Source organism: Trachinotus anak, unplaced genomic scaffold, assembly GCF_046630095.1.
Source record: "Trachinotus anak isolate AG129_WGS33_773 ecotype Australia unplaced genomic scaffold, CSIRO_AGI_Tana_v1 ptg000033l, whole genome shotgun sequence".
In the NCBI taxonomy this organism is placed as follows: Eukaryota; Metazoa; Chordata; class Actinopteri; order Carangiformes; family Carangidae; genus Trachinotus; species Trachinotus anak.
This window is the reverse complement of record NW_027273884.1, coordinates 8,783,021-8,803,311: the sequence shown is the minus strand read 5'-3', so window position 1 is coordinate 8,803,311 and position 20,291 is coordinate 8,783,021. Positions and strand designations below refer to the sequence as shown.

The 20,291-nt window shown below is 44.3% G+C and overlaps 1 protein-coding gene across 1 annotated transcript; it reads left to right on the top strand.

Moving 5' to 3' along the window:
* Nucleotides 1–1,892: 1,892 nt before the first annotated feature.
* Nucleotides 1,893–18,717, top strand: enpep (glutamyl aminopeptidase). Its single transcript, XM_071471067.1, has 21 exons — nucleotides 1,893–2,707; nucleotides 5,289–5,430; nucleotides 6,040–6,174; nucleotides 6,329–6,449; nucleotides 7,977–8,131; nucleotides 9,856–9,969; nucleotides 10,051–10,185; nucleotides 10,288–10,353; nucleotides 10,458–10,523; nucleotides 11,067–11,227; nucleotides 12,679–12,761; nucleotides 12,878–13,014; nucleotides 13,830–13,885; nucleotides 13,964–14,114; nucleotides 15,046–15,119; nucleotides 15,665–15,769; nucleotides 16,028–16,198; nucleotides 16,346–16,486; nucleotides 16,835–16,916; nucleotides 17,991–18,146; nucleotides 18,378–18,717. The coding sequence occupies exons 1-20, from the start codon at nucleotides 2,088–2,090 to the stop codon at nucleotides 18,135–18,137; spliced, it is 2,862 nt and encodes a 953-aa protein (XP_071327168.1). The 5' UTR covers nucleotides 1,893–2,087; the 3' UTR covers nucleotides 18,138–18,146; nucleotides 18,378–18,717.
* The last annotated feature ends 1,574 nt before the right edge of the window (nucleotides 18,718–20,291 follow it).

Genomic DNA, 20,291 nt, shown 5'->3' with positions numbered 1-20,291 from the left:
ATTTTAATCACACTTTGCTCTGCAGATATTACATTTGGATGAAAAGTTGACCAGAAACAAGAAGCTGCCACATATATAGCCCCTTGTGTTGTGCTACCACAGGTGTGTTTAACCTGAACCTTAGTCATGCATCTAGTTTGTGTTATGATGTTAGTAGTTTATTCAGTATGTGGTGTACTACAGGAACCTCACTGAGTTGTGAAGTAGAAGCTGCTGGTTCCACTTTCTGGACTGGTTGTTTGACTATTGTTTCCTCCTTTTTTCAAAAATATGTTACAGGCTACACTTTGACAGCTCACCTGGAGCAATACAATGACAGATACTGTCCCGGTAACAAACAGGGAAAGGTCATAAAGGATGAGGACACATGCTGCCACAATTATTAACTTCTCCATTGTGCAGGGGAACAAGAGTTTACAGGGTTGTGTTCTCTAGAGCAGAGCATGTCTACGTTCCAACTGGTTGCCGCTGAACCATGTCTGGTCTTCCTGTCACTGTGACGTTCTCATAGCTTCCACTCTGAACGAGGTATAAATTTAAAATCCTTCACTAACACTGTCATGTGAACAAAACACAGTTAATTAATTAATATAAACTGTATTGTTTAGCCTCAGCCTCGCTGTTGGTGGGTCACCCAACAGAAAGTTGGGAGCCCCTTTTCCGCTGGACCCACACGCAGGTAGAATGACTCTGCAGTAGACACAGGTATTTATCAGCTTCAATCAGCATTAATGTAAACACAATACCCATGTGACTGCACCAATTTTCATCCCTTTTCCTGCTGTAGACACTGTAAACACACCTGTCACCTGTCCAGCTCAGGGATAAGAGAGTGAGCTGCAGCCCTGAAATAAGTTTCAAAAACACACCAACCCGAGGATGAGACGTGACAGAACTGTTTTACCGGTTTGCATGGTGGCTAGCAACTGACTCTCCACTGCGTCTGTGCTCTGTTAGTGCATGTGATGACATCACTCCTTGCAGTTGTGCGTGTCCACACAGAAAGACAAACTCGACTTGGCTTCATCATCTAAGCTGATGATTTATTGAGTTTCATGTCCAGGTCCTAGAATAAAAACCACTGGCATTTTACCTCTGGAACCAGAAATAACCTTTCTGTGTCCAACATGTGACAGGTTTCTTCCTCTGGGAAGCATCAGTGGGCTTAGTTACCTTTATGACAGCCTCTCTGTAAGATTTCTGTGGTGGGCCAACAAAAGGATTTTCCTGCAGGGCTCATGAACACAAACCTTCATGATCATCTTGACAATAGGTTGAAATGTCTTTGGACCTCCTTGTTGGACAAACAGCCACCACCATCGTCAAACTCAGGCTCTGCTGCTCCTGAAACAAGAGGAGAAATGAATGTTTCTCCATAATTAATCCTTCTGGTGTGGAGTAACACAACACAGCCATTGTTTTGCTTTTCTGTTCACACGTCTCTGTGTTGCAATCACTGCTGTCCAAAGAGCAAATGTAACACAGCCACAGTCATGTCCAAACAGTAAACCCCTCCCGCAGGACAGATTCCACTGCATCCAGCTCACTTTAAATGTAAATCACAACACACAAAGAGACACACACACACACACAAACTGCCTCACTTATTTTAAAGTAACATCTTGTGTTTACATGCACACACAACATGCAGCAGAACAACCCAACACACACAGAAAAAACCACACACAAACACACACACACACGCACACGCACACACACACACACACACACACACACACACACACACACACATATACACACAGACACACACTCACACACACAGTTGCAGTGTAAAGCTGTTGATTTACAGACAGATTGTAGATGTTTAACAGGAGGAGGAGTGTTGATAGCTCTCAGCACAGAATAAATCTCTCTCTGTGTCTTTGAGATTCCACACTGACAGATTTCCTCCTCCTCCTGATCTCCACCCCGCAGCAGCTCACAGGCTGTGGATCAGCTCACACTGTGAACATAAATACTGTGGGAGCCACCGCCTGCAGACTGACTGACTCCAGGTCAGCTTCAGGACCTTTTACCTGAATACAGTCGTGTCTTGGTCCAGGGGGATTGTGGTCTTTGAGGTCACCATGGTCGACAACGTGGACTTTGAGAAGCAGCAGAAGCGTTACTGCATCCGTGGTAAGCATGTGGTCATCATATGTGTGATGGTGGTGCTGTGCTCTGTGGTAGTGGGCCTCAGTGTGGGCCTCACCAGGCCAGACACCTCCACCCCGACCCCCACAGCAGAGCCTCCCCAGCCCCCTCTGCCTGGCAGAGGGCCTTGCATGCCTTCTACCGACTCCAGTGGGGACTGGAGGAACTTCCGTCTGCCCAGCTACGTGAAGCCGGTTCACTATGACCTGCTCCTGGAGCCGGACATGGTTGACGACACCTACACGGGCACTGTGGACATCCACGTAGAGGTCAGCAAGCCCACTCGCCATCTGTGGCTCCACATCAGGGAGACCTTTGTCAGCGCCATCCCCAGGCTAAGGATGCTGAGCGGCCAGGGGGAGCAGAGGGAGATCCCAGTGAAGAGCTGCTTTGAATATCAACCCCAGCAGTACGTGGTGGTGGAGGCCGCTGAGGAGCTGTCTGCCACTGGCCCAGGGCAGCAGTATGTACTGAGCCTGGACTTCCAGGGCTGGCTCAACGGCTCTGTGGTGGGGTTCTACAGGGTCATCTACAACGAGGGGGGTGTCTCCAAGTGAGTCACTCACACACACAGACACACACATATTCTCTCCCAGCTGTACAGTAGTATATACGGCAGGACTGTCTCACGCTTTATTTCTCTCATCTCACTCCACACACACTCTGGACCTTGTTACTTTGTAAACTTTTATTGTCTCGTTAATATTACAGTAACCATTCTGTCCTCACACGTGTTGAATGTTGTCTCTGTGGGCGAGGGGTCACAGAGGTCACGATAAGGACAACCTGTCTGAGGCCGTACCCACATCTCATTCAGGATCTGCAGTTGTCAACATAAAGATTTACAAATCAAAAAGCACCTTATTATATATTTGGTCATGGGGAGGGGGAGGAGAACAGGATAAATTGAAATAGAGGAGGGAGTATCTGAAATAAAGGGCAATGTTGACTGTGATCCAGCTCTGACGAGGAAGAAGACCCTAATGATTCAGAAACTCAAAGAAAGATGAGTAAAATAACGTGGTCTTCAGTCTCCTTTGAAAGGCAGGGTAGAGAACAATCAAAATATAATCAGGAGGAACAATATGAACCAATCAGAGATGTTTGGGACAAATGGATGTAACACTTGCAACTGGTCCACAATCCAGGACCTGAGGTCACGGTAGATGAACAACTGGTCCCAGAGGTCAGAGGTTACTGTCCATTTAGACAATACACTCCAAGTAAGCTTGGAAAATATGCCAGACCACATGAAGACCTGGTCCTATTGCTGCTGCTAGACTCAGTATTCATGTCAGTCACATAGGTGGTAACACGTGTTTAGACTTCAGGAAAAAAAGATCCACAGAAACATTTCAAACCATTTCAGAGATATAATCCACCTCAGTCCTCATGTCCTGTGGACAAACAGCAGAGACCTGTTTTATACATGTTCTGATTACAAGCCTTATTCTAACAGTCAGCTCTGTCCTGTTGAAATAGACAACCATGTTACAGTACATCTGGAAAGTATTCACAGCACTTCACTTTTTCCACATTTTGTTACATTCCAGCCTTATTCCATGACAAAGTGAAAAAAGGTTGGTTGAAATTTTCGCAAATATATTAAAAATAAAAAACAAAAAAAATCACATGTACATAAGTATTCACAGCCTTTGCCAAGACACTCAAAATTGAGCCCAGGTGCATCCTGTTTCCACTGATCATCCTTCAGATGTTTCTACAACTTGATTGGAATCCACCTGTGGTAAATTCAGTTGATTGGACATGATTTAAAAAGGCACACACCGGTCTATATAAGGTCACATCGTTGACAGTGCATGTCAGAGCACAAACCAAGCCATGAAGTCCAAGGAATTGTCTGTAGACCTCCGAAACAGGATTGTATCGAGGCACAGATCTGGGGAAGGGTAACATTTCTGCAGCATTGAAGGTCCCAATGAGCACAGTGACCTCCATCATCTGTAAATGAAAGAAGTTTGGAACCACCAGGACTCTTCCTAGAGCTGGCCGCCCGGCCAATCTGAGCAATCGGGGAAGAAGGGCCTTAGTCAGGGAGGTGACCAAGAACCCGATGGTCACTCTGACAGTGCTCCAGCGTTGCTCTGTGGAGAGAGGAGAACCTTCCAGAAGGACAACCGTTTCTGCAGCACTCCACCAATCAGGCCTGTATGGTAGAGTGGCCAGACGGAAGCCACTCCTCAGTAAAAGGCACATGACAGCCCATCTGGAGTTTGCTAAAAGGCACCTGAAGGACTCTCAGACCATGAGAAACAAAATTCTCCGGTCTGATGAAACAAATATCGAACTCTTTGGCCTGAATGCCAAGAGTCACGTCTGGAGGAAACCCGGCACCGCTCATCACCTGGCCAATACCATCCCTACAGTGAAGCGTGGTGGTGGCAGCATCATGCTGTGGGGATGTTTTCCGGCAGCAGGAACTGGGAGACTAGTCAGGGTCGAGGGAAAGATGAATGCAGCAATGTACAGAGACATCCTTGATGATAACCTGCTCCAGAGCGCTCTGGACCTCTGACTGGGGCGAAGGTTCATCTTCCAACAGGACAACAACCCTAAGCACACAGCCAAGATAACAAAGGAGTGGCTTCGGGACAACTCTGTGAATGTCCTTGAGTGGCCCAGCCAGAGCCCAGACTTGAACCTGATTGAACATCTCTGGAGAGATCTGAAAATGGCTGTGCACCGACGCTCCCCATCCAACCTGATGGAGCTTGAGAGGTTCTGCAAAGAAGAATGGGAGAAACTGCCCAAAGATAGGTGTGCCAAGCTTGTAGCATCGTACTCAAAAAGACTTGAGGCTATAATTGCTGCCAAAGGTGCTTCAACAAAGTATTGAGCAAAGGCTGTGAATAATTATGTACATATTATATTTTTATTTTTTATTTTTTAATAAATTTGCAAAAGTTTCAAGCACACTTTTTTCACTTTGTCATTATGGGGTATTGTGTGTAGAATTTTGAGGTAAAAAATTAATTCAAGCCATTTTGGAATAAGGCTGTAACATAACAAAATGTGGAAAAAGTGAAGCACTGTGAATACTTTCCGGATGCACTGTAAGCTCCAAGTGTCAAACACTTCCTTTGATGAGAATTTGCCTTTTTTCTGATCTCCAGAAAAATTGCTGCGACTGATCACGAGCCAACAGACGCCCGCAAGTCTTTCCCCTGCTTCGACGAGCCCAACAAGAAGGCCACGTTCAAAGTCTCCATCATTCATGACGATAGCTATGAAGCTCTGTCCAACATGCCACTGGAGGTAGGACTCAAGATTTCTCACAGTGATAGGTCTTAATTGGGGAAACAAACAATGAACATCTTTTATCTTTTTTAAGATCATTTCTTTTTAGAACATTTAAAAACATTATTTATATTTCATTTTTTATAATCACATCTTTTCACAACAAATGATTTGTTGGCCCACTTGTAAAACCTTCCCCCTGCTGGGGGGTTTGGAGCCACTGATCTAAAGTTAGTCTGTTTTGCCAAATGTCTGTCATGAAGACGCTCTATCACAGCAGCGTTATTTGTTTTTTTTTTTTCTTCAAACTTTACTCAATTATTTGACATTTTTTATTGAGTTCATTTATTTAGGGTTGAAGAGCAACCATGTGGTCCTTCAGCTAAAGTCAACATACTCCAGCAGTAACTACTAATAATGACAGGTCTGACTTCACCAGTAACACAGCTCACACTGCTGGCCTCCTGCTGGCTGCTGCTGGAAAAAGAGTTACTTCTCATGGTTGAGGTGAACCAAAGCCAGAAGAAGCCAGGCTCAGAGTGAGCACTGTGTGGCTGGGGGGGTCCACCCTCTACAGGCTGACTGACAGCCACAGTAACCAATCAGCCTTCTGCTCTGCCTCGACAGGCCCCCCCTCAACAGCTGCTTGGCAGTAAAAAGAAGTCCTCCTTCACGAAATCCGTCCAAATGAGCACCTACCTGGTGTGTTTTGCTGTGCACCAGTTCAGCTACGTGGAGAGAACTTCTGCTCGAGGAATTCCTGTGAGTTCACCACCGTGTGTCACTATGAGTGCCATCACTCTACAAACAGCACAGCTGAAGTAAAATTAATTGATCTATACTGTCAGACACTTTCCAACACACACATTCAAACACACACTCATACCTGTGTGTGTTTTGTTGTCCTCTGTCTCAGCTGAGGATCTACGCTCAACCCAGTCAGCTGAAAACTGCAACATACGCAGCCAACACCACCAAGGTCATCTTCGATTACTTTGAGGAGTACTTCAACATGAACTACTCCATCACTAAACTGGGTATGTTCAGATACACACTTCCTATCACTACACATTGAGCAGGGCACCGACCTGATCCTGTGACTTACAAACTGTCACACTGTGTTAAAGATGTCTGATTTACAGTGTTGTGCTTCACTGCACTGATCACAGTGGGACACATGCTTTGTTTCTGGGGTCACAGTGTTTCCAAATAAGAATAACAAGTCTGTTAACTGTTCCAAGTCAGTCTCAGTGTCAGACAGTACAGCACATCCTACCTGTGGTGAAAAAAGCCTGACCTGGGGTACAACTTGATTTTAGAGATGTGTAACCCAACAGAATTTGTAATTTATGACCATCAATTTAAAATAAGAAACATATGTTTGTTTGTTGGACTGTCAGAGACATATTCCAAGTTATTTACAACCTCACGCAGAAGTAATAAAGATCACTTATTTCACTTTAAATCTGACAGTCCAAATCAGTCTGACATAAATCAGATAGTCATCAGCATAAAAATATATGTGATAGTTAGAGGACAGTGACGGGATCATGATGCTGGGCCAGTGATTCTAATGATAAACACTCTGCCAGGTACTCCTGCCAGGCCATGGTAGACTGAGGCAGCTGTGTTTGAAAAGGTAACTGTACAGTAAATGTATGAATCACTTGTCCACAGCCTGGAGAGTGTTCCCATCCAATGGAAATATATTATGTCCAATAGTAATTGTCCTAGCTGAAGCAAAAACACCACAAAGATCCATATTTTAACTTCTCCTGTGTTTTATCTGAAGTGCTGATATCCATCAGAAGATATGTTTGTGGTTGTAAGAACCAAAAACCATCTCAGGGTAGTTTTACATCTCCTCTGTCAGGTTTCCCTCTGGAGCTCTGGTAACAACAGGTCAGTGAGCCAATCAGAAAAGAGGGCAGTGACTGCTTTGTTGTGACATCAAAGTTCCAGAAGTCTTGACGTCTTGTTTTAAGGCTCAGTTTCTGAATACAGGCTGTGTGCATTTCTCTGTGCACAGAGGCTTTGATACTTTCACAGTATTAATATAGAACCTAGACCCGCTTTATAATCACAAACACATGGACATCTACTTTTAAACTGGATGGACCTTTAAAGGTAATTCCACTGAAAACAGACGGTTTATCAGCACCTCTCTGAGTTCAGTCAAAGTAAAACAACAAGTCAATAAATCTATAAATCTCTGAATCTGAAATTCAGAACAGTGTCGTATAAACACTCATGGGCACTTTTACAGAAGTACATCCTAAACAGACACATCAGGACATAAACATGTCTTTATGACATCACCAAAGTTCATTCTTGTGTACAAGAGGGAAACATGTTCTACTGGTGTTGGAGGAAAGATCAAGTGGTCTCCGAAAACCAGTTTTTAATATCCTGTAATAAAACTAGGAATTTTCTGGGAATTAAGAATTCCCACTGGTATTTGTCAGGATACTCTCTCTATATGACAAGAGCTGATAATGTAGTGATGCCATAAAACCTATGATAAGGTCTTACTTCTATGGGATCTCTGTGTTGTCTCGATCCAGATAAAATAGCCATCCCTGACTTTGGGACTGGTGCCATGGAGAACTGGGGCCTGATCACCTACAGAGAGACCAACCTGCTGTATGATGAGAGCCAGTCTTCCTCCTACAACAAGCAGCGAGTGGCCAGTGTTATTGCCCATGAGTTGGTTCACCAGGTACCACTGTCTGGTCACTCATTACTCACTCTGTGTATTTTATTTGTGTAATTAACTATGTGCTGCACATGTCAGTCACAGTAACTTTGTGACATTTTGTAATTTTGCCTACTTTATACTTCTACTTCACTGTATTTCACACCCAAGTTTTACCACTAGAGTGACATCTATAGCAGGAGTTCTCAATCTTTTCCATCTCATATCCCACTCGAAAATCTCAAATGTTGGTGGCCCACATCAGACCCCATAACAACACAGAGGCCAAATGTCTGCTCAGGGCCCTTTTTATTTTTATGCTTACGATGTAATTTCAGGACTGAACTGAAACATGTAGGGAGCTACACAGTCTCCACAGAGGTTCATCACAGTGACTGGTCTCAATACGAGAAAAAACAAAAACAAAGGAGCATTAAACATTTTTAATGTTTTTAAAGAGCTTTTTGTTTCAAAACATTATTTATGTGTTTTTTTATAATTACATTTATTCACCAAAATTGTACTGATGCACCATGCCCAAACCAAAAGGGCAAAGGCAAGAGAATAAAAGCCCAGAAAGTTTAAAAGTGTAGAACCAGCACACAGAGGCAAACTTAAAACCACAGATAAAACCAGAAAGAAAAAAATAATCACAAAGTCAAAAATGACACTGAACCTCACTGCTGTAACTTTGCACAGTTAATAAAACTTTATTGACTGCCTCATGACATCTTATCTCTCATCTCAGAAAAAAACCTGATAAGCTGGAAAGAATCATGCGTCATAAAAAGCTTAAACAATAACACATAAAGGATTTTAAACATTTACAGTCTTGAAATCTGAACTCTCTGTGGGAAATAAAGATAAAAGCGTTGTCAAGAAAACACTGAGTTAATTTGATAGGTTTGTTTTTTTTCCATCGTGGCTTTTTTCCTGCTCCTTCTTCACTGAACTGGTCTCACTGAGCTTCACCCTCTCTGAACTAACTCCTAACTGGTTTTAATGCCGTGGCTGATCTGTGTATACTGGGGTGGATTACCACAGTGAGACTGTTCCGGATCAGAAGAACCTCAGAGGCCTCACAGGTTCAATGGACTGTGGTGGGTCACCTGGGCCCAAAACTCCAGGGCCAGTTTTTTATTCCAGTCCAGCCCTGATCAGTAGATGTCGTAAACAGACTCCATGCTGCAGGTCTCCTGTTCTACCGCATCCCAAAGGGGGTCTACTGGATCCAGGTCTGAGACTAAACTGGACTCACCGTCATGTTGATGAAACCAGTTTGTGACATGGAGCATTATCCTGCAGGAAGTAGCCGTTAGAAGATGGTGAACTGTGGCCATAAAGGGTGAACATGGTCAGCAACAACACTCAGACAGACTGAGACATTCAGACCAGGACTGATTGGTGTTAAGGCCCAAAGTGAGTCCAGAAAACACCCCCACACCATCACACCACCACCACCACCTGGACAGGTTGGTCCATGGATCCAGACTCTGACCCTACCATCTGCTGCCTCAGCAGATCCAGATCCATCAGTCCAGGCCTTCAGTTGTCCAGTGTTGGTGAGCCTGAGCCCACTGCAGCCTCGGGTTTATGGTCTTGGTGACAGGAAGTGGACCCTGACGTGGTCTCTGCTATTGTAGTCCATCCACCTCCAGGCTGACGTGTTGTTCACTCTGGAGCTTTTCTGCTCAACTCAGTTGTAAAGACCTTTCTCTGATTGTTTCATGTCCGTTGTCTTTCTCCAGTGGTTTGGGAACATAGTGACGATGGACTGGTGGGACGACCTCTGGCTTAACGAGGGCTTTGCCAGTTTCTTTGAGTACGTTGGTGTGGAGAAAGCTGAACCCACCTGGGGCATGGTAAGTCCTTCTTTTACACTGTCCATCACACTGACTGTAGACCGGTCATGTTGAGGACTGCTCTGTAACTGTTGTCTACAGCGAGACATCATGATCATCAGTGACGTGCTTCCTGTGATGGTGGATGACGCCCTTCTCTCCTCTCACCCAATCATTGTGAATGTGTCAACCCCGGCAGAGATCACCTCTGTGTTTGATGCCATCTCATACAGCAAGGTAAGACCACCAGACAACCTCGGTGTAATGTTCAGAAAACCTTGATTCGCCCAGTTCACAGACAAAAACGAGACACAGACAAAAAATATCAACTCTTTCCAGGGAGCGTCTGTTCTGCGGATGCTGGAAGACTGGATGGGTAAAGACATGTTCAGAGATGGCTGTCGAGTGAGTCACACACTGCTGCTGCTTCATGACAGATTAAAACCAGTGATTAATGTTCATTAATGTGTGTTTTTGTTTGTTTTTAATTCTTTTTGTTCCTACACCAGAAATATTTGAAAGACTACTACTTTAAGAACGCCAAAACAGCAAACTTCTGGGCATCACTGGCCGAGGTAAGTTTGAACAGTCAGTTATCAGTTTTATCCTCAGTTTCTGTAAAATAGCTGTTCATCAAAGTTTGATGTTGTTGGAAAGGCTTTCTTTATGAATGTGAGCCAAGAAGATTGACATCATGTCTCATGTACAGAGCTGGAGACAGGATGTGATTAGCCTAGCTTAGCATAAAAACAGTTTGTCGGGCTCTGCCCAAAGTTCAAAAACACAACTGCGAACACCTGGAAAAGATGATTGAATGTCTACACTCAGAGAGACATAAATAACAGTTAGTGGTTTAAAAAGGAGTCAACCTGTAACTACAGTGTCTCCATCCGCCCAGTGCTGCAGCTGTAGAGTGGGTTATCAGATATAGTCAGTGAGCACAGGTGACAGTCTTGGTCCCTGTTCAGGTTAAATCACTCAGTCATTTTATGTTTCTGTTTGTGTGTAAAATAAAAACTCTTAATCACTGAGCTTCACAGCTCATGGACAGAGTCAGACCAACTGCAGAAAAAAACATCTGTCATCTTTCTCTGAATACTTCCCCACTCTGTTCCCAGGTGAGTGGGTTGCCAGTTGCAGCGGTGATGGACACATGGACCAATCAGATGGGTTATCCTGTGCTGGACCTGTCTGTGTCAGAGACGAATACCAAACTGAGCCAGAAGCGTTTCCTCCTGGATCCTAGAGCTGATCCCAGCCAGCCCCCCTCAACTCTTGGGTAAGAGATGTAAAGAGGATAAGAAACACACAATTCTCATAAAGCTGGATTATAATGGTATTTGTTCTGTTTTGGTATTATTACCCATCAAATGCAAAAGTCAAATGCAGCTGCTGTGCTCATGGTCAGTCGTTCATACGGAGCAGTGCTCAGGCTTGCAGTGATGTGGCTCTGTTAGTTGTTTGTTACTGAGTTTTTCTTTACTTAATGTTGTCTTCACTCTCAACAAACTCCACCAGAGTCAGAGGCATGCTGGGTAAAGCACAAGCAGCCAATCACAGTTCCTGCTGTGTTGACACCACAGCTTTATTGTGTAGTTACATCATTGAGGAAGAACATGTCAACTACACTCTGACCTTGGGTTACCACAGTTGCCATGGTTACAGTGTTGCTCCTTAAAGGTTGTTAACTCCTTCACATTCCCAGTCAGTAAGATGTTATGAAGCCCAGTGAAAGTGTCACTAAACTCACAACAAGAAGCTCAACTGACTAAAGCCCTGAGGACACGAGAGCCAAAAAAAAAAAAACAGTCTAACACAACCCACGCTAGCATTGCTGTGATATGCTCCTCAGTAACGCTGACAGTTAGCCAGCTAGCGATAGCAAAATTTACCAAACACATTCATAATAAGGGTAACAGCAGTCAGCTAGCATTATCATGTTACTGTAGCCTCACTAATGAAAACAGACAATAACAGAATTTGACATCAAGTTACTGACACATGGAGGAGAAGAAAACCGGTTCCAGCTGGAGCCTTTAGCAGTTCGTAGGGTTCTCCATCTCAGTACAGACAGACCAGGACCGGCTCCATGGTCAGACTGAGAAAGTGATTCAGACCTGGACTGATCCACTGGGACCAGCAGTGTGAATGATACTGATGAAGCTGGTAATGACACTGATGGAGCTGGTAAAGACTTAAAAAACTTGGTGGATGTTTTGACAGTCCACCAGCCAATCGGGTTTGAAGACCGTACTCCTCATGTCCAGTCCTCCTGTGCTCTGGTTTTATCTCTCTCTGTTTGAGGCCCTTTGGAAGGTGGCTTTCACCTGAACACTCTGTACTGCACTGTGCCATCACACCTGTGGGCAGAGCCTGTGTCTATGGGGATGACCAGCAGTTTAACAGGAAGGACTCACATGCACTAACATGCATGCACAACGAACAAAGAACAGAGAAGCTGTGATTACAACACACACTCACAGAGGGGGTGACACAGAAGTATACATCCAGTCTTAGAGAGCAGTTGGTGACATAACGTAGCATTTAGCAGCTAAAGCGTCAGATCTTTGTCTAAAGCAGAGCTAATGATAGATGATAATTGCAGCTTTAAGCTTCAATCAAATGAAGAGGTATTTTTAATGTGGGTGTGAAAAGATTTAAGATGATATGTGTTATGTGTTATGTGTGTTTGTCAGTGTATTGACAACAGTGAATGTGTTTCTGTTACAGGTACAAGTGGACGATCCCAGTGAAATGGCACTCTGTGAAAAGTGACAAGAATATGTTGGCCGTGTTTAACAAAAGCAGCGCAGGTAGTTTAACAAACATATAATCAGCTCTGAGCCTTTAAACCAGGCAGCAATGTGTCACATGTGATTCACTTTCTCATGAAATTCTCCGTCTTCACACACTAACTGATGATTTTCAGAGTGCGTCATCAACGACTACTCTCCGTCAGCGGACGGTCTGCTGAAGGTTAACAACAATCACATTGGATTCTACAGAGTCAACCATGACAACCTCATGTGGAATGCCATCAGTCAGCAGCTTCAGGACAACCACACGGTAAAGCCGTCCTCAGAGACCTGAGCACTGTCATGTTGTTTTTACAGTGATATACACAGAGATTTTCAGGATAAACTTTCAATATTTCCAGGACAAAGTTGTAATGTTTTGAGACTAAAGTAATTTTTAAAATAAAAGTTATTATAAGTTATAAGTTATTACAAGAAAGAATATCAAGTTTTGAGAGAGGGATCAACCAAACTCAACATCCAGACAACATAAGACTGACTTCATTTCATGTAAAATGACACTTTTTCCTCATAACATTGTAATTTAGATTTATTAGTGACCCTAACACTGTTGTATCATTAATAACGTTACACAGCAAGAAGACAGAGTCGGACAAAATAAAACCTGTTCATAGAGGAAGTTCACATATACCTGTCAGTCCGTACAATGACTGAATTGTCCACACGGAACCAGAACCACGTGAGGACGAGGAAGGTCCAAGGTGACGGCCAGAAATCTGAAATTCTGGTGGATCAGAGGTCAGAGGTCTTTTCTGATCTGTTTACCTGAGGGTGGGTTGGACAGTATACCAGACTTCTTCAAAGTACAGACAAGAAACCAGGTCATTTTTTAAAGGAAGGAAGACTGATTCCCACTCTCTCAGGATAACGTTTCTCTATGACCACACTGACCTGAGGGCTTGTTGTAACTCAGGAGGAAGAGTCAGAGAGCAGTGAGAGCAGGCCGACATCACCACCAGACAGTCAGAAAAGACGACCTGGGTCCCGTCACATGACGTACACCTACCTCAGGTATCAGAGTCACTGTCACTGTCATGTTAATCTTCACTTCTCTGTCTTAAACAGGAGTTTGACGCTGCTGATCGCACAAGCTACATTGATGATGTTTTTGCACTTGCAAGGTGAGATTTCCTCCAAACGTATGATTGTTCATGTCTTCAGTGGTACAGAGACTAACTCTGCTTCCACTCATTGTTCAGGGCAGACATCATAGATTATGGTAACGCCTTCAATCTCACCATGTACCTGACAAATGAGACCGACTACATCGTCTGGGACCGCGTGGCCTCCTCCATTGCCTATGTCCGGGACATGCTGTCAGGCAACCCTACACTCTACCAGAAGTTCCAGGTGAGTATAAAATACAATAATTTTATTACATGTTATACATAATATATAATATTATTGTTACATATTATAGAAACACCTGAAACATAAAATACAACAAAATAATTATATTATTAAAGAAATACCCTGCGATAATATCATATATTGTGATATCTGGGCTGGACTGTATTGACATATAAAATTCTGGATAGTTTGACCCAGTTCATTGAAATATCATCTCAATAATTTTTCTGTATGTAAAGTAGTTGTTCTTGTTATACACAGCATACAGTTCATAACAATCCTCTAATATCTGAGTAAGACTGATGATTCAGTTTGATCAGGGCCCTCTAACCAGCGCTGAGGCATGTGACCAAATATTTTTGAATGTGATTGCTGAGTGTGTGAGAGTCTGTACAATGAAGGAATCCCTGGGTCTTATGTAACCTGTAAGAAAAGCTGAGACGTGTGTGTATATCGTTTTGGAAGACCTGTCTGATGCAGTCTAGACAAGATGATACATGCTTTTATATCCTGAGTTTACTATTATAATCAGCTATATTCACATTTGACCCAGAAATTAGCCTTCAGTAATATGAAAGCAACGAAATCATGTCACCACTGTTCTGTAACAAACCTTTAGATTTGAAAGAAGTTTGTTTTTCACTTGAACTGTAATCATTCTGCTGTATGATTCAGGAGTGATACTATATTTATCTTCCTCTCATTAAAATAATACAGTCTAACACGCAGTGTCTGGGCTGACAGGCTCCTTATTGATGGTCTAATTTGTTATACAACAGCCTGAGTTACTGTAGTTACACAACAGGGCAATGCAGTGATAGAAAACACTTGATTGTAACTGTGTGATGGTTCACTTGTTTTTAACAGATTAAGTGGCTTAGTCAGGTTTTGTTTCCCTGTATTGAACCATGTTCTCGTTTCTCTCCTCTAGAAACTTTTCCGTGATCATGTTAAAAAAATCTCAACACAGCTTGGATGGAACGACAAGGGAACACAGACAGAGAGGTACACCACCTAACATCACACCACCTACCATCACACCATCAACCACCAAACGTCGCACCACCAACCATCGCACCACCTACCATCGCACCACCAACCATCACACCACCAACCATCGCACCACCTACCATCGCACCACCAACCATCGCACCACCAACCATCGCACCACCAACCATCGCACCACCTACCATCGCACCACCAACCATCGCACCACCAACCATCGCACCACCAACCATCGCACCACCAACCATCGCACCACCAACCATCACACCACCAACCATCGCACCACCTACCATCATACCACCCACCATCGCACCACCAACCATCACACCACCAACCATCGCACCACCTACCATCATACCACCCACCATCGCACCACCAACCATCACACCACCAAACATCACACCACCAAACATCAAACCATCAACCATCACACCACCTATCATCACACAAACTGGACTCATGAAAACACACACAATATTACTGCTGTGAATAACACGAGTCCTCAGTCTAACCAAGCACTGCTTTTTCGGTGATGTGCGTGGCAGGTTACTGAGGGAGACTGTGCTCAGTCTGGCTTGTCAGATGGGGGACGAGGAGGCTCTGACACAAGCATCCCGTATCTTTGACCAGTGGATAAATCAAAATCTCAGGTAACATCATCCACCGTCTCTTCAGTTTGAAACCTCATAGACAGACAGGAAAATACTCCACAGTAACAGACCAACAACTTAAATATGTTGTACTTTATCATCTTTGTGAACAACCAGTAGACTGGACATCCAGATACATTTCAGAAACCATGACTCCCTGATTCATCCAGGCCTGGCACTTCTCCCCTCAGCTCCACTGTGTGTTGTGTTGGTGAAGGTTTTTGACATTAAAGTCTCTGCCCCTCTGACCTGCTGCAGCGTCGCGGTGAACCTCAGGCTGCTGGTCTATCGGTACGGCATGAAGAAGTCAGGCACTGAGGCAAAGTGGAACACCATGTTCCAGAGGTACAAGAGCTCATCTCTGGCTCAGGAGAAGGACAAGCTGCTGTACGGACTGGCCTCTGTGGAGGACGTCCACCTGCTCTACAAGTAATTAAAACATCTCATTACATTTACGCAATGGCAGATCGGATAACCTTCTACCATGGAGGATCCAACAGGTGGACCCCTCATGGTCCAACCTGTCCCAGGATTAGGATTAATGTGTGGAGAGAAAACCTCTGCTCTGTCCCACAGGCTCCTGGAGGCCACCAAGGACGAGAGTGTGGTGAGGAGTCAGGACCTATTCACCGTGGTCCGGTACGTGTCCTACAACCCCCTGGGACAGAGCATGGCCTGGGACTGGACCACACTGAACTGGGACTATCTGGTCAACAGGTCAGTGCAACAAGACAACAACCAGCAGACAGAGACAGAGTCAGAGACAGAGACCATGTTCCAGGTTCATGGGTCACTGTCTTCAGCCTAAATGAACCCGAATTGTCCTGTGAAAACCCTATGTCCTCAGGTCCGGTTACAGGGACAGCGCTGCATCCCAGACCTGAGCAGATGGGTCAGTGTGGTAGAAGACAGTAAATATTCTCTGTTCACTGAGCTCATTGTTCTGTACATAGCTCATCATCAGGGAAAGGCAAGGTGTTGTCTGTAACCAGAACTGTGCGCTCCACCAAAACCAGATCATGCTGTAGTGGTTGCTGCTGTGTTCACCTGGTCGTCTGTCCACAGGTACACCATCAACGACAGGAACCTGGGTCGTCTGCTCAGCCGGATCACCACCACCTACAACACTGAGCTCCAGCTGTGGAAGGTCAGATTCTGCTTTAGGTTGAGTTTCCCCTGGTTCCTGTGCTGGACAGAAGAGATGGTCCTCAGTCCTCACAGGAACCTGCACATTCATCATCACTGTCTCTGAAAGAGGAACCTTCTTCAGAGTAAAGACGTCTGTGAGGAGACTGGGCAACAGACCTGAGCCTGACAGTTTAACTTACATAAAATACAGATGTGTGTTTAAGAAAGTCCAGTTTTATTACCAGGTCATGAGTTTACAGTTCAGCCTTCAATGGGACTCTGTGTACTTGCTGGTACACGAGAGAGATGAAGCTGTGACAAACAGTCCTGGTTTTTATATGAATCATCAACACATCAGATCATATCCAGTCCAGCTGTGTCACATCTGTTACAACATGAATCAGACACCTGTAGAAACTTCTCCAGCTCTCCTCTGCTCCTCGTCTGTATCTATTGACTAAATTCACTATATATTTATTTATCTTAATCAATTATAATGATAATAACTGATAATTGTGGTTGAAGCCAGAAGTTGTGTTTTCATTCACATCTTAGAGAAGATCATTGTACAGATGCATGTGAGGAAGAGGATGATGATACAAACAGCTGGATACAGATGTTTTAATACCTGTCTCTGTTATGTAACAGCTGAAGCTCCTCTGCTATAAACCACCTGTCAGAGATGGAGTTCAGATTAAAGATCAGGATCAGGAGTGAGAACTAGTTCAGAAACGGTTCCACGTTGTCTGAACCATCAGAGTGTAGGCCCCCCCAGCTTTATCAATTCCTTTTACTGATGCTGGTGTTGTGTCGAAGTCCCATCTCTGTCAGTGTGTTTGCATGAACAGACTTTGACACAACACCAGCATGTGTTTCACCGCCTGTTGGCCCCACTTCCTCACTATGGACGTTGTGTATGGCTCCACAAATTACAGAGGGCCCCACCTCCCCCTTGTGTCAAAGCTGGTGTTGAGGAAGGGGCAGAACTGTCCATAAAGACTTTTCAGGGATCAGAATCAGGATTTAATATCAGAGTCTCAGTCAGTTCAGGTCCAGGTCTCTGATGACATGTGTCTCCCTGCTGGTCTTGTAGATGAAGCATTTCTTCGGTCTGACTCCAGACGCCGGTGCCGGCGAGATGCCCCGGCAGCAGGCCCTGGAGACGGTGAGGAACAACATCGAGTGGATCAGGAGGAATGGGGACGAGATCTCAGCGTGGCTGGAGGCCAACGTGGCCTAAACTGCAGAGGTGACCAGAGACTGTGAAGAACCAGATCCTCACAGCCCCCCATGCAGAACATGTGGTCCTCTCCCTGTCAGTACAGACAGGAGGGGTTCAGGTCTAGACTGTGTTCTCTTTAAAGCGGGGGGGGGGGGGGGTGGGGGGGGGGGGGTGGGGAGTGCAACATTAAAAACACATAAATACTTTGTTTCTTACTAACACGTCACAGCAGCTGAATTCCTTATCACATCCACACAGACGAAGTCTCCTCTCCAGCTGTGGTCCAGATGTGTCCATCCTCTGAGCAGAGACAGCTTGCAGTGATTCACTGCTGCTGATACAACCTGCTGTCACTGAAGATCCACTCTGACAGTCACTGCTCTTCATCAGCAGGAGGCTTTATTGATCATGATCAATCATCTCTGATCCTGTGTCTTCACTTGGAGGATATTTGTTCTCTCTCTTCTCTTCTTTTTACTTCGAAATGTATTCAATATCTTTTTTTGTAAAACTTTAACTTATAAAGAAAGTCTGAATTATTTTGTTAGAAATGTTTGTACGACACTGTTGAACTGAATAAAAAGACTGCATCAGCTGATCTGTGTCCAATGATGATGATCTCACCTTGTCACAGTGAGTGAGCTGATCTGTAGGATGATCTGTGTTAACATGATGAAGAAATAAATTTTTATTGAAATGACCTTTTGTCCTTCTATCATTAACTTTCCTCAGCAGCAGAGGTGAATATAACATCTATCCATCCACTGTGCTTCAGTGCCACACTGAGCTACTTGACCTCAGTGTTCCAGGTATTAGTAAATTTGAAGATAAATATCTTTGTGATGAGAACGTCACTGAAGTCCATTTCAGGTACGTGGGAACTTGAGGTTGTTCTATTGTATTCCTCACTATATTTCAGAGGGAAATATTTAACTGTGATTGTCTGACTGGTGCTGTACAAATAAAGATTCAGGTCATTCAAAAGCAGAGGCAGCTACTGACTCAGCAGGAGGAAAACCACCCCACAGCTTCATGTTATTTTACAGTTGGACACTCATCTCTACTTTCTTCAATGCAAAGTTAAGCAGGAGAACTAGATTTCTTAAAAACAGTCCCTGCAGCTCTGGATGGAGATGAACCTACTGTCTGTATGATGTCAATGGACATCCCAGCAGCCAGTACGTCTTTACACAACACCCTCTGAATTAAAAAGTAAACTATGAAAATCTGCATTAATTAAAAACAAAGGAAGAATGAAGTTTGTTCTGAGACCTTCTGTCTGTGGGAGGTTCACTCTGCTCACAGCTGCTGTCAGGCTTGTTGTTGCCTCCAGTCTTTTGAGGCTGCGTCTTCTCTGGATGTCATAAGGCTCACTTGACTCACCTGAACATCCTCATGCTGCAACCATCCACAGCCCATACTGAGATCATGTCCCAGGTGAAAAGAGTGATGCAGCAAACCATCTTAGTCCAGACGGATGAGGCAGTGAGGCCCGAGGACACTAGCAGGGCGGAGCTCTCCACGCACTAACTAGTGACATCCTGTTGTTGTAGTATACCCAGTTTTAATCAATTCTCACCATTAGCTTAATAACCTTTCAGGATAACAAGCTAAGTGTTGCGCTGGCTAACACACGTAGTTACCAAGCACCAACCTCCAGGTCTGAAACATGAAGAGAAACATGAAACAGTGAAGAGCCGAGAGCTGCAGTTCCTCTAATGACCACTAGAGTCTGGCTCCAACAGTGAGTCAGTCCCAGAGACTCCCATGTTCAAATGTCCAACTTTACAGCAGAAAGAAACATGTTTAGAGCCTGGTACTAATTTACTCCTTCATGGTGACTGTACGGGCTGAATTTTATTTAACTCACCCATTTACATTTTATTAAGGACTAAAGTTATGCATGATTTAGGGCGTTGCCTCTTTCAGTGACAGGTGGGTGAGTGTATGCTTGCCACAAACTGGCATGAACCAGGGTCTCGGCTCCACACATGCCCCACCTCTTTGACCATAGTCGGATTATCTGGGAGTTAAAGGTGGAGTCAGGCACTGCCAAGATGGTGACAGTGGAGCTTGTTGAGCTTCAAGCTTGTCAGAAACTCGTGCTGACATCACAGAGGCTACGCAGCTACTACTTGATTTTAAAAAAGGTAAACGTACATCTGAAAAAAT